The sequence below is a fragment of the Arvicanthis niloticus genome, chromosome 21, assembly GCF_011762505.2.
Source record: "Arvicanthis niloticus isolate mArvNil1 chromosome 21, mArvNil1.pat.X, whole genome shotgun sequence".
Lineage (NCBI taxonomy): Eukaryota > Metazoa > Chordata > Mammalia > Rodentia > Muridae > Arvicanthis > Arvicanthis niloticus.
Window position 1 is genome coordinate 47,837,358 of NC_047678.1, and position 12,731 is coordinate 47,850,088.

General features: G+C 44.0%; 1 protein-coding gene across 2 annotated transcripts in view; it reads right to left on the reverse strand.

Annotated features, from left to right (window-relative positions):
* Akain1 (A-kinase anchor inhibitor 1) overlaps positions 1-11,390 on the reverse strand; it is a 49,759-nt gene extending 38,369 nt beyond the window's left edge. The window contains exon 1 of one of the 2 annotated variants that reach the window (XM_034483907.2): positions 9,702-11,390. In XM_034483907.2, the coding sequence (XP_034339798.2) occupies positions 9,702-9,987 (286 nt within the window). In that variant the 5' untranslated portion in view covers positions 9,988-11,390. The other variant, XM_034483908.2, reaches the window with a different exon arrangement.
* Between the last annotated feature and the right edge of the window lie 1,341 nt (positions 11,391-12,731).

Genomic DNA, 12,731 nt, shown 5'->3' on the forward strand with positions numbered 1-12,731 from the left:
AAGCAGCATGGGGGAAGGGGAGATAGGGAAACCTCTAGAAAGTACCAGAAACCTAGGAGGTGAGAGGCTCTCAGGACTCAATGGGGGATAACCTTAGCCAAAATGCTCAACATTAGGGAGAGGGAATTTGAAGAGTCCACCTCCAGTAGATAGACAGGGCCTCAAGCGGAGTGACAGGGTTACCAACCCACTGTCAAACTTTCTGACCCAGAACTGTTCCTGTCTAAAAAACACTGCAGGGACAAAAATGCAGAAGAGATTGAAAAAAAGGTGGTCCAAGACCAGCCCAACTTGGGATCCATCTCATGGAGGGAAGGAAGGAAGAGGTGTCTTCTGAGAGGCCCTAGCAGCAGCTGACTGAGACAGAACCACTGGACTAAAGTGGGAGAAGACACGATTAATCCTCAAGAGACTTGAGGCTCCAGGGAAGAAGGAGGCCTGGGCATCGTGGAGGCAAGGGGGAGGGGGATGGGATAAGGACCTGTGAGAGGGGAGACGGGGAGGGGGACAACTGAAATGTAAATAAATAATATTTAAAAAGCATGCCAGCAAATGAAGTAGCTGGGGACGTGAATGATCTCTATGATAGAAATCATAAACCCTGGTGAGTGAGATGGAGAGACACTCCTTTTCACAGATTAATTACTACCATCCCCGTCTGAAATGATAAACAATGACAATGACAATCTTTACCTAGCTAGAAAAAAATCACTTCAACAAGATATTAGGCCATAAAGGTCTGGAAGAGCAAAGAAATTCTAAACAAAAGGACATGCATTGCACTATCTGGTTTTAAAACACGTTACAAAACTATCATCATTAAAAGAGTGTGGTTGAAAGCTGAGGCAAACTGTCCCTAAATATGGCCCACAGAATTCAAAAGCAACAGGAGCAAAACCAGAAAACTTCTGGTGCAGTGCAGGAAGCAGCCAGCAAAATGGGCTGCAGAGGGAGCCTGGAAGAGGGTGGCTGCAGACCACTCATAAAACCAAAACCAATGTCCAGAATAAATCAGGAATTTTTAAAATTCAACAATGCAAACAAAATGCTTTTAAAATTGTACAATGATATAAATATACCTTTCACAAAAAATAAATGCAAATGGTTGACAAATCTACAATATTGGGCATTGTTAGTCATCAAGAAACGGAAATCAATACCACAGCAGTATGCCCAGCCCACCCACCCAGTTAACAAAAAAATGCAACAGAGCAAGTGCAGACACCCTGTGGAGAACAGTGTGCTCACCTTACAATACGAACACAAACTAATACACCATCATGGAAAGCATTTGGGATGTTGCTCAAAAACCCAGCATAGGTCCTCCATAAACCTCACTTCTGGGTACAAATGAAAAGGAAATAAAATCAGCAGAGCAAACAGATGTGTGTGTGTGTGTGTGTGTCTGTGTGTGTCTGTGTGTGTCTGTGTACATATATGTGTGTGTATGTATGTATGTGTATATGTGTGTGTGTGTGTCTGGACATATATGTGTGTATACATATATGTGTATATGTATGTGTATATATGTGTGTATGTATGTGTACATATATGTGTGTGTATGTATATATATATGTGTGTACATATATGTGTATGTATGTGTACATATATGTGTGTGTAGATATGTGTGTACACATATGTGTATGTATGTGTATATATGTATATGTACATATATGTGTATACATATGTATATATACATATATGTATATATACACATATACACACACACACATACACACACACACATACACACATACACACATACACACATATACATGAGCACTAGTCACTACAGCCAAGATATGGAGTCAGTCTTAGTGCCCATCAACAGATGAGTGAATAGGAAAAATGTGGGGCGGGGCAGGGAGGGGGGGGAGAATATTATTCAGCCAACAAAATGAATGAAATCTGTCATTTGCAAGAAAATCTATAAAACCGGAAGACACTCATTTTAAGTGAAACGAGACAGACACAGGAAAAAATTAGCATATGTCCTCTCTCCAATGCAGAAGCTTAAGGACTCAGTCTAAACAGAAAATAATGTAGTGATGAATTACGTCCGTGAAGGGTGAGTCTGGACAATGAGAACCACAGCACAGCTGAAGAGATGGCATTGCTTCCTGTGCTCTGCAGCACCATGGCACCGGCTGTTGCTCACAGTGGGGCTGGTGGTAGCTCACAATGAGGTTAGCTATCAGCCACAGGAGCTTGTTGTACATCTTAAAAGAAGAGAGGAATTAGGGCTTCAAACCTAAGGAAGCCAGAGGGAGGCAGAATTGATGACTTCCCTGGTGTGATCAGAGTGTGCTACAGCACGTGCAGAAGCAACATTCTGCACCCCTCCCCCAGACATGCACAGCTGTTACATGTTAACCAAAAAACCCCAAAATTCATGAGAGAATTTTTCCAGCACCCCAGGCTGCCCTGAAACTTTCTATGGCCTGGCCAAGAAGGTCTAGACCTTCCTGCCTTAGCCTCCTGGGTACAAAGCATAGGTTTCCTACCACGAGTGAGTGAGAGTAACTTTAAAAAGCAACTTAAAATAGATTATAGACATAAAATTATAAAACTCATAGAGGAAACATGGGAGAAAGAGTCTTGAAGGCCTAAGCAAAAGTTCTTAGATGTGTCATAAAAAATATAACCTATTCAAAGGCACGAGCTCCACTAAAATTAAAAACATTCAGCTTTAAAATGGTTTTGAATGAATGAAAAAAAAAAAGCAGCAAATATCATGTATCTGTGAGATATAAGGAAATCCGCAAACCTAACGTCAAGGAAGCAAATATTCTCCTAATAAATTGACAACGTGTTTGAACATATACATCAAGAAAATAGAGACTCAGCAAATAAGCTCGTGAAAAACTATCCACGGGCTGGAGAGATGGCTCAGTGGTTAAGAGCACTGACTGCTCTTCCAGAGGACCTGAGTTCAATTCCCAGCAACCACATGGTGGTTCACAACCATCTGTAATGAGATCTAATGCCCTCTTCTGGTGGGTCTGAAGACAGCCACGGTGTACTCTCATATTCACATAAAATAAATAACTCTAAAAAAACAAGAAAGAAAGAAAGAAAGAAAGAAAGAAAGAAAGAAAGAAAGAAAGAAAGAGAGAGAGAGAAAAGAAAAATTATCCACAAATGAGCAGCAAATGTTTTGGTAGAAAAACATGCCGACAACTGAGTTCAGTCTCCTGGATCCACATGGCAAAAGGAGAGAACCAACCAAACCTACTCCTGCAAATGATCTTCTGACCTTCATTTGTGTACTGTGGCATGCATACTGCATACGTGCACATGCACATACATACAGACACATGCCCATGTACACACACATACATACACACACTAAGAAAGATACACAAATGTAGCAAATTATTTAAGGGCCATGGCCATTGATCTTCAAGGAAAGGTAGAATTAGAATGACAGGGATGAGGAGATGAGGACTCCTCACGGATTGATGGTGGCCTTGAAAATAAAACTGTTTTCAAGAGAGCAACTGAGGATTAGATCTCCTATAAGCCCCAGCAATCAAGGTTGGTGTGTGTCCTCTAAATGAATAAAATCTAGACATGTACACATGCACCTGTGAGTATTAGCACAACCTTATACACAATCTCCTCAACTGGAAGTAGCCTAAGTGTCTTTCAGTGGGGGAAGGCATAAGCTACTTTAGATATGGACAAAGGGTTCAACAGCAAACACCAGTGAGCTCTTGATGCTCGCCACCGATCATGCTGAGGGGAAGAGAGAGTCTCCAAAAGGGACGTGCTGCGTATCATGATTTGATTGTTATGGCCCATAATGGCTATTTCTGCTTGTCGACTTGACTATATCTGGAATAAACTACAATCCAGAATTGGTGGACTCATCTGTGATCCAGATCTGAAGGCTGGAAGACACAAGTTTCTGACCTGGACCTGGATCTTGACATGGAGAACTTGAGGCATAGTGGCTATGAAAAGCTTAGGCCCAGGCAAGGTAGTACAGGCCTTTAATCCCAGGAGACTAAGGCAAGGAGATCTCTGAGTTCAAGGTCAACCTGGGACAAAACAAGTCCCAAATCCAGGCATGGTGGTACACACCTTTAATCTGGGCCACACCTTCTGCTGGAGACATTGGAAGAAGGAAGATTTGCTCTTCTTCGATGCTTGCATTTACTTACTAGCACGTCTTCCTGCAGAAGATTAGCTAAAACAACCAGCCTCATGGGACTGAGCAACTACTAGATTCTTGGACTTCCCGTTCACAGCTGACCTTTATTGGGGAGTTAGATTAAGTCATCACAGTAAATTCCTCCAATATAGAGAGACATTCTGTTAAGTTCTGTGACTCTAGAGAACCCTGAATAATACAGGGCCCAACACTCATCTGCTAAAGTCCAATTCCCTACAATGAAAGTATCAAGAAGTGAGCAGGTCACAGGGGTGTGCCTTCATGAGTGACACCAGCTCCATTACGAAAGATCTACAGGAGACTCTCATGTTCTTCCATGTGAAGTCATGAGAGGGTGCTGTCTACAGGGCACCTTCTGTACCAAACTACAACACTTTGGTCTTGACCTACCCAGCCTCCAGCTCTGTAGGAAATGATTTCTGTTGTTTAGGCAGCCACATGGTCTGTGGTATTTTGATCGTGTGCCATCAGTGGCTAAGGCCCAGCGTGATTTCATTTGTACGGAATCTGACATTCTGAACCGAGCAAATGGTTAGGGGTGTGGAACAGATCTGTGATCAGAGCACGTAAGGGGGAGGGAAGACGTTGACAGAAAAGAATAACAAAAGAACAAAATGTTAGTGTGTTAAAGATGCTCTCTAGTGACTACATGAGGCTATGTATGTTTTTAAATTCATGAATTATATGCAAAAACTGAATGCAGTGTATGCAGACTTTAAAGAAATGAATGGGTTTTTGTTTTTGTTTTTGTTTTTGTTTTTTGGGTTTTTGGTTTGGTTTGGTTTGGTTTGGTTTGGTTTGGTTTGGTTTGGTTTTTCGAGACAGGGTTTCTCTGTGTAGCCCTGGCTGTCCTGGAACTCACTCTGTAGACCAGGCTGGAACTCAGAAATTTCACCTGCCTCTGCCTCCCAAGTGCTGGGATTAAAGGCGTGCGCCACCACTGCCCGGCCGAAATGAATGCATTTTTAAAAGACTACACTTATAGAAAAAAATGTAAAGTTAGAAGATTATAAACTGACAGTTAAGATGGTCTGCTATATAATTTACTCATCACTTTCTTGGGATTGATAGATTTATATAAATGTATAAAGGCTATCTTTTAATAAATACTTTCTTAAATATATTTGATCACTTTGGAAACACTGGTGTTGAATGCTCTCCAAACCAAGCCTAAACATCAGGGTCTGTCTATCTAATGGCTTGCAATTACACCATTTTTTTGTCTTTATGAAATCCTCATTATTATACCTTACCTGATTTATGTGCACAAGAGAAGACCTTTTTGTTGGTACAGGATCTCAGTTGAAGCAAATCCAACTGAGTCAAGTATGTATTAACCACATTCACGGGAGAGGGGAGTTTAATCCCTGAGATATATGGTTCTCACCGGGGGAAGCAGATTGGACCAGAAATAAGGGAACTTGTTTCCACTTCTCTGCTACGTTTTTAATCCTTACTAATGTGGGCACTCTTTAGTCAAATACAAAATGGCAGTGAAAGGACTTGAACTTGTGCGTGTATCTTTTTTTCTCCTTCCTGGAATCCAGGCAAGAAATACACTCGGCTACATTTTACCAACTTTCATACAAATGACCAGTGGTCTTTCTCCCTTCTTCCACTTTGGCTTTGTTTATAAATAGATAAGATTCCCCTACTCCAAACACCAACAACACCACATGGGAAGTCCAGGAGTACCCCACTCCAAACACGAGCAATACCACATGCGAAGTCCAGAGATCTCACAGTACTTTTCCACTCCTAAGTGGTAACTGTTGCTATGTTCCTCACAGATAAATAATGTAGGCCAGTTTAACATTACAAATGGAAGCAAAGTAATTTCTCCATACTGGTTTATCAGCCTTGTCCTTAGGCCTGGCCATTTACACTTATGAAGCTTTTCAAGTTGCTCTGGAAACATTTGGCCTTCAGTTTGAGGAGACAATAACAGGAGAATGGAGAGGTTTGGAGAAAGAATCATAAATCCTCATTTACCCATGAGACCCAACTTGGTTAAATCTCTGTTTGAGGGTACCTAGTGAGTTCTTGCTGAAACATTGATTTGCCTTGCTGCTCAACCAACTGCTACCTTTGTGTAACCACTACGGAAGGTACAAGAAATGACCAATAGAATTCAGATCCAAATTCTTTAAAAAAAAAAAAAAAATTAACAGTCATGGCCCCTTACCCTGGAGAATTTTTAAATTAATTTTTCACAAAATTAAAATTCTTATAAGTTACAATGTCTATTAATCATGTAAAAGAAAGGAAAGATGTGGAATTTAGTTTTCTATTCTAGTCAAACCAAGAAAGACTACTCAAAGCTCTGGCCCAAGCACAAAGCCTTGTTTCTTACAAAGCATAAATACCAAGACACGGGAATGTAGATGTGTTCTATAGCAAATGGCAAGAGTGGCTTCCAACTAGGGTTATATAAAGCTTCATTTTGGTGCTCCCCCATTCCATTGCATTTCTAGACTGAAAGTAGTTTTGCTTTTCACCTTTGCCTTTGAGGTAAGCAGAGAACCATTTAAACACAGGTCAATCTGCAAACGCAAGGCCAGATCTAAACCTATGGCCCCTATTTACTGCCATGAAAATCCAGTAAGAACACAATACACATGGGAAGAGTTTTATGAACAAGCTGGTTGTTAGATTATAAGTACTCTTAGCCCACAAGTCTCCCTCCTGTGTATTAGGTTAACTCGGAGGAAGGCAATGGGAAAGAATTCCTAGTTTAGAGTGGTCTGGAAGAATAATAGATTAGGAATGAGAAGACAATAACAAAATTTTAACAGAGATTTTAAAAAAAAATCACCGTTCCAGTTTTCTTTCAGAATGATGTAACCACGGAGATTAGAAAACATGAGAATAGACACGGTGATAAGCCGACAATATCTTTAGCACCCGAATACTTATGATTTTCAAGAAACTCTCGAAATTTGGAGAGGGGTGGCTCACTTCACAGGTTTCAGTGCCTGTCATATCCAGATCAATTTCTAAATATTCTTTAGCAGGTATGAATCATAACTATTTCCTCCACAGCCACAAACAGTATCTACACAAACTTCAAAGTGAGATGGGAAGGTCTATTCCTGTTGGAATTCTGAGCCACTTGAACCCAGACAGCCGGAAATGGTCTAAGTTCATGTCACTGCCCTCCACCCTTCATTTGTAGGGAAATTGTCTAGATTACAACTCCCACGACTCAGCACTAGACACAGCTCCACCTCCCACCTCTGTAGCTGGGGTGTGTCTCCTCAGAGAAAAGACTCCGAGGACTTGGAGAAGAGGCAGAGTCTAAAGCCAAACAACTTCAGCTCTGCCTCCCAGGAAGCGGTAACTTTGCTCACACCACAGGGCCTTTGAGTCAGAGGGAGTCAAGAGCTGGGAGTGGTTTAAGCCTATTCTGAGGACTGAGAAGTGCTGCTTTCCAACAAGCTGACCTTGCAATGACTGTCTGACACAGACAGGACCTCCACCTCACTTCCCTTAAAGTTATCTGTTTTTGAAAGAGAACAACATTCCTCTAAGGCAAGGGTTCTCAACCTTCCTAATGCTGTAATCTTTTGATACTGTTCCTTATGTGAATGTAAAATTATTTATTATTATTATATAAATTATTATATAAAATTATTTTCTTCAACTTGTATGTCCAACCATAAAATTATTTTTGTTGCTACTTTATAACTTTATTTTACTACTGTTGTGACTAGTAATGTAAATATCATCTGATATGCAGTATATCTGCCATGCAGTCCCTGTGAAAGGGTCGTCTGACCCAAGGGGTCTTGACCCACAGGTTGAGAATCACTGTTCTAAGGTCCGCGAGCATGTGCACTTTCTGAAAGCCACAAAGCTGACAGAACCTGGATCCTGCCTCCTTTAACTAGCCTCTTGGGAACTCAGGGATGGTCACTGACAGGTGGACAGCTTTCTCTTCTTTCATTTCAGCTAATTTTTTAAAGCCAGATCCAATTATTTCCTTTTAGAAATACTTTATTTTTCTTCTTAATGCCTGTTCCCCTGCCCAGGACATTTTCAAAACCTGTTTCTCAAATTAAAGACCCCGGAAAGCAATAGAGTGCAACTCTCTGTGTGTTTCCTACTGCCTGCTGTACATTGTCCCTAAACAGAAATACTGCCAAAACAAACAAACAAAAACAAGAACGGGAGAGTCAAGAGGGGATCAGAGAAAAGAGGTTTAAAAAGACAGAGGAGAAAATCAAAGAGAGAGCCAGATAACTTCGGACTTAGAAATGTTAACTCTGAACTGATCCACGCTTCATTCAGCCCCACCTCACTCACACACACCCCTAAATCCAGGCCCCAGCAGAAGCACCCGGAACGCGCGTGCGCGTGGAGAGAGAGAGAGAGAGAGAGGAGAGAGAGAGAGGAGAGAGAGAGAGAGAGAGAGAGAGAGAGAGAGAGAGAGAGAGAGAGAGAGAGAGAGAGACTGATAAACCCTCCAACCTCAGATAAATCTGACTGTTCAACTTGTAGCCTCCAACCGCTGGAGAAGAACCAAGGTCCTTCGCCACCTGCCCGCAGAAGACGCTGCAAGCGCCCGCCGCGCCGCAGTAGCCTCCTCCTGCTGCAGTCCCGACAGAGTTTCAGATCCAAATCCATAGGGCTAGCGCTCCTCTGCCCCTCGCCCCGCTCCCTGCCTTCCACCTCCTTCTCCGAAGGCTCGGAGGAGGAAGCAGGGCACTTTGTCACTTCTAAGGATGGGGAGGAGAAGCGGCGACAGAATCTCCCACCGAAGGAACCCCCAAGCCGTGTACCCTTCTCCCCACTCCCCGCCCGCACGCCCGCACAGGTCCCGTGCTGGCAAGTGGGCCACTTGCCAAGGTGTCCGTCCTCACCTCCGGGTGCCGGGATTCAGGCGGGACGATGAGACGGAAAGGCTGGGGGTTGCAGATGAGGCGGGTGTGGGAGAGGGGCGACCCGGCTGTCTCCACACCCCCCCTTCCGGGCCACCGCAACTCCGAAGCGCGCATAGGTACCCCTTCTTCTTAAAGGCCTTCCCTCCGGGTGCGTTCTCCTCCCGCCCCGCTCCCCGCCCGGACGTCTGCGGGGAAAGAAGGTAAAAGAGTACCTGGAGCGAACACCATGACTTCCTTCAGCCGCTACGCCCCTGGGTTTAGAGAAGTGGGCAGCCAGAGGGCGGGAGCCGGCCGGGGACCGGGAAACCGCGGGGCCGGGAGCTGGCGGGCGCGCGGGGCGCGGGCGGGGACGGTCAGCACCTCGGACAGCTCCCCGCGCGCGGTCCCCGGGCCGCGGCTCAGCTCTGGGCGCGCGCTACCTCCACAATGCACTGCTGCGCCGGAGGGAGGAGGAGAGCCAACACCGCTCAGCTCATCCTTGGTCCCCGCGCCAGCTTGGCGATCCACCGCCTAAGGAGCAGGGCGCTTCTACCACTTCCACCCGAGCAGGAAAGACGGAAGGAGAAGCCAGATAGAAGGTAATTGCCCGGTTTCCTGGCAGGCGCATAACTAATTGCTTCTAACTACCTGCTGTCACTCACCCCCAGGGATACCGGGCTGACATTTAAGATGAGTTTGTCCCTTTCTCCACATCGCACTAGACTTTACTCCAGAGGCTGAGTTCTCGGAGTGTGGCTGGCTCTGAACAGAGGAAGAAACTGCCAAGTTAACCCATCTTTGCTGTTCAGACTTCTCTGGCTGTCCCAGGCCTCGCAATGTCAGCAAGGGAGATAAAGGAGAAAAAAAAAAAAAAAAAAAAAAAAAAACAGGATGACCTTGGAATGCATGACAAGGGCGCTGCTCACGGGTCCTGTTCCCCGTGACCATTGGGTCAACTCCCACATTTGCAGGTTCTCAAGGTCATAGCCTCAGAGGAAACGGCAGCGTTAGTCAAGGCAAAAGAACATACAGATGAGACAGCTCTCGGACAAACTCCAACTTCCGCAAGGATGAGGCAAAACATTTCTGACATTGATAATATACCTAAGAGCTTGCCCAGACCTGGCTCAGTTGGTATCTGCACCCCTTCTTCACAGTTGGCTCTACCCTATACAAGGACCTGCTGGATGCTCACTGCGGGCTCCTAACCCATAGTTCTCTTGAAGATATCTATTCTCTGATTAATGTTGGTGCAGTGTGGGCAACCCTCATTAGGTGAAACCAGCTTGCAACATGTACGTGTGGGTTTCAATGACAGAGTCAAAACCACACAAGGATCCCCTTGCCTTGGCTTTTATCCTCCATCTCTGTAGTTGAATGGGGTTGTCCAAAACCAAAGGCAATCAGAGTTCTTTGGGTCATCCTTCACCTTTTCCTGGAAATAATAGAGCTATTCTGAAAACACAGTATTGACGATTTGGTTAGAAGCCATACGCTTGGCTCAGTTCTTGGCAAATATAAGCATTCAAATAGCCAGGCTGGCACCGAGTTTGTTCCAAGCCATTAATAGGTTGGAAATGTAAATAGTTTCACAGTTCTTGAACTAAAGTTTTCATGGAGGCATATGGGCAACTTCATCACAACACAGTCACAACTGCTCTAGCACCTGGTGTCAGACAGGCTGAAACAGGTGGGACCTGCCTCAGCCGATGCAGGTCAGCCAACGAGCAGGATAAACACTGTGCACAGTGGAGGGGTGGAGTCCTCTCATATCCCCAAGATACACCAAAATCCCCTGGAGCCAACCACAATTCACATGAAGCACTGTTTTTGAGTTTTGCTTGAATGATGGGCCGACTTCTTTAAACACCCCTCCACACCCTTAATTTTTTTACAATTTCATATCTTAATGGCTTTTACTCATCTAATGCATAAATAAATATCCACAGTTCAATTCAAGGAAAATGGAGTGTTAAGAACACCTTAAAACATTTACAAGGATGAATCAGATCCAAGCTCCTTTGGCATTAACTCACTGTTTAACCTTGGATGTGTCACCCTGTTCGGCCCATCTCATCTGTACTAGAAGAACTGAGGCATCTGCAAGGTTTCCTGTGAGGACTCTCTGAAATGTGGACCTCAGTGCATTAAGAAAGAGCAAGGGGTCCTGGTACGGTGCTGTGTGTCTTTAATCCCAAGTACTCAGGAAGCAGAGGCAGGTAGATGGATCTCTGTGAGTCCGGGACAGTCTGGTCTATATAGTGAGTTCCAGGACAGCCAGGAACTACATACTGAGACCCTGTCTCAGAAAGAGAGGGAGAGACAGAGAGACAAAGAGAGATAGACGACAGACAGACAGACTGAAAGACAGAGAGGGACAAGAGGGAGGGAGAGAGAGGAGCATGACCCAATTAAACTCACTCCAGAAATTGTCGACAACCTAAGAGAACACTGTGCCCTATGGGAAAGAAATAAATTAGTAGATCAGTGCTTTGTAGATATCAATGTGTGTGTGAGTTCTGGGGACCATGTTGAGCTGTCGCCTGTGAGTCAGGAGAGTGCACTAGAGCCTGAGGGTCTTCATTTCTAACCAGTTTCAGGGGATGTCCACCCTGTAGGGCAGTGTACTAGCCTTTAGTAGCCAGCTAGCAGCCATATCAGTATTATATTTAAGTATGTACATTTCTCCAAAATCCATCGCTCTCTTTTCAAGTGTTAACACACACACACACACACACAAACACACACACACCACAAACACATACAAACAAATTAATGAGCAAACGCCCCACACAATGCTAGGACTAGAAATGAGTCAAAACAGGCAAGAGAAGTTAAAATAAATAATACATAAATAAATACCAGAAAAATACTGTACAGAGACCAGCTGGGCCTCAGCTTTAGGTGAGCTGGAGTGGCAACAGACAGAATATGATCCAATAGGAACTAAGAACAACAGGCAGTGTCAACAAGAATTTCTCAGCTCCCGTTCCTGATCAAAGAGTTGTAGACTCGGTTCTTTCTCAAAGCATCTCTCGCTGCCCCTCCCCTTTCTAATGCCATTCCTACAGAGCCAAATGACAGCCTGTTCTCAGTCTAATGGGTGTGTGTGTGTGCAAAATTTTACTTACACTGAAGATCATTCCAGGGCCTCACACAACACAGGCAGGGGATCTACTACCAAGCTATAATACTAGCTTAGCTCCTCTATATATCTTAGTCAAGACAACTAATATTATCCCTTATAAATGCAAGTCGCTTCAGTGATGTGTCTTGGTTTCTTTCAGTGATTTCAGCTGTATATTTCACTCCGCATTTTCTCAAATTTGTACTATGACTAGAATTATTTTGTTGGTTTTATTTCAATATCCTGATGTAGCTTCTGGATTTTAATATCTTATATTTAATAAAAGTGCTAGATTTGATAACTGAATACCTAAGAGGAAGATAAATGTTCCCACTTATTTAGTCATAACATGAGCCAGATTCTTTGACAGATCATTTTCCCCAGACTCACCCCAACTGAAGCTTTAACTCTCAGTGTAGTTTCCCTGTGTCTCTGAATACTCCATGCGTGGCAGCTCACTCTGCTCAGATGGCTTTCCCGACAGCGATTCTACCCATGAGGCAGCCATTCTACCCATGAGGCAGCCATTCTACCGGTTAGGCAGCCATTCTACCCGTGAGGCAGC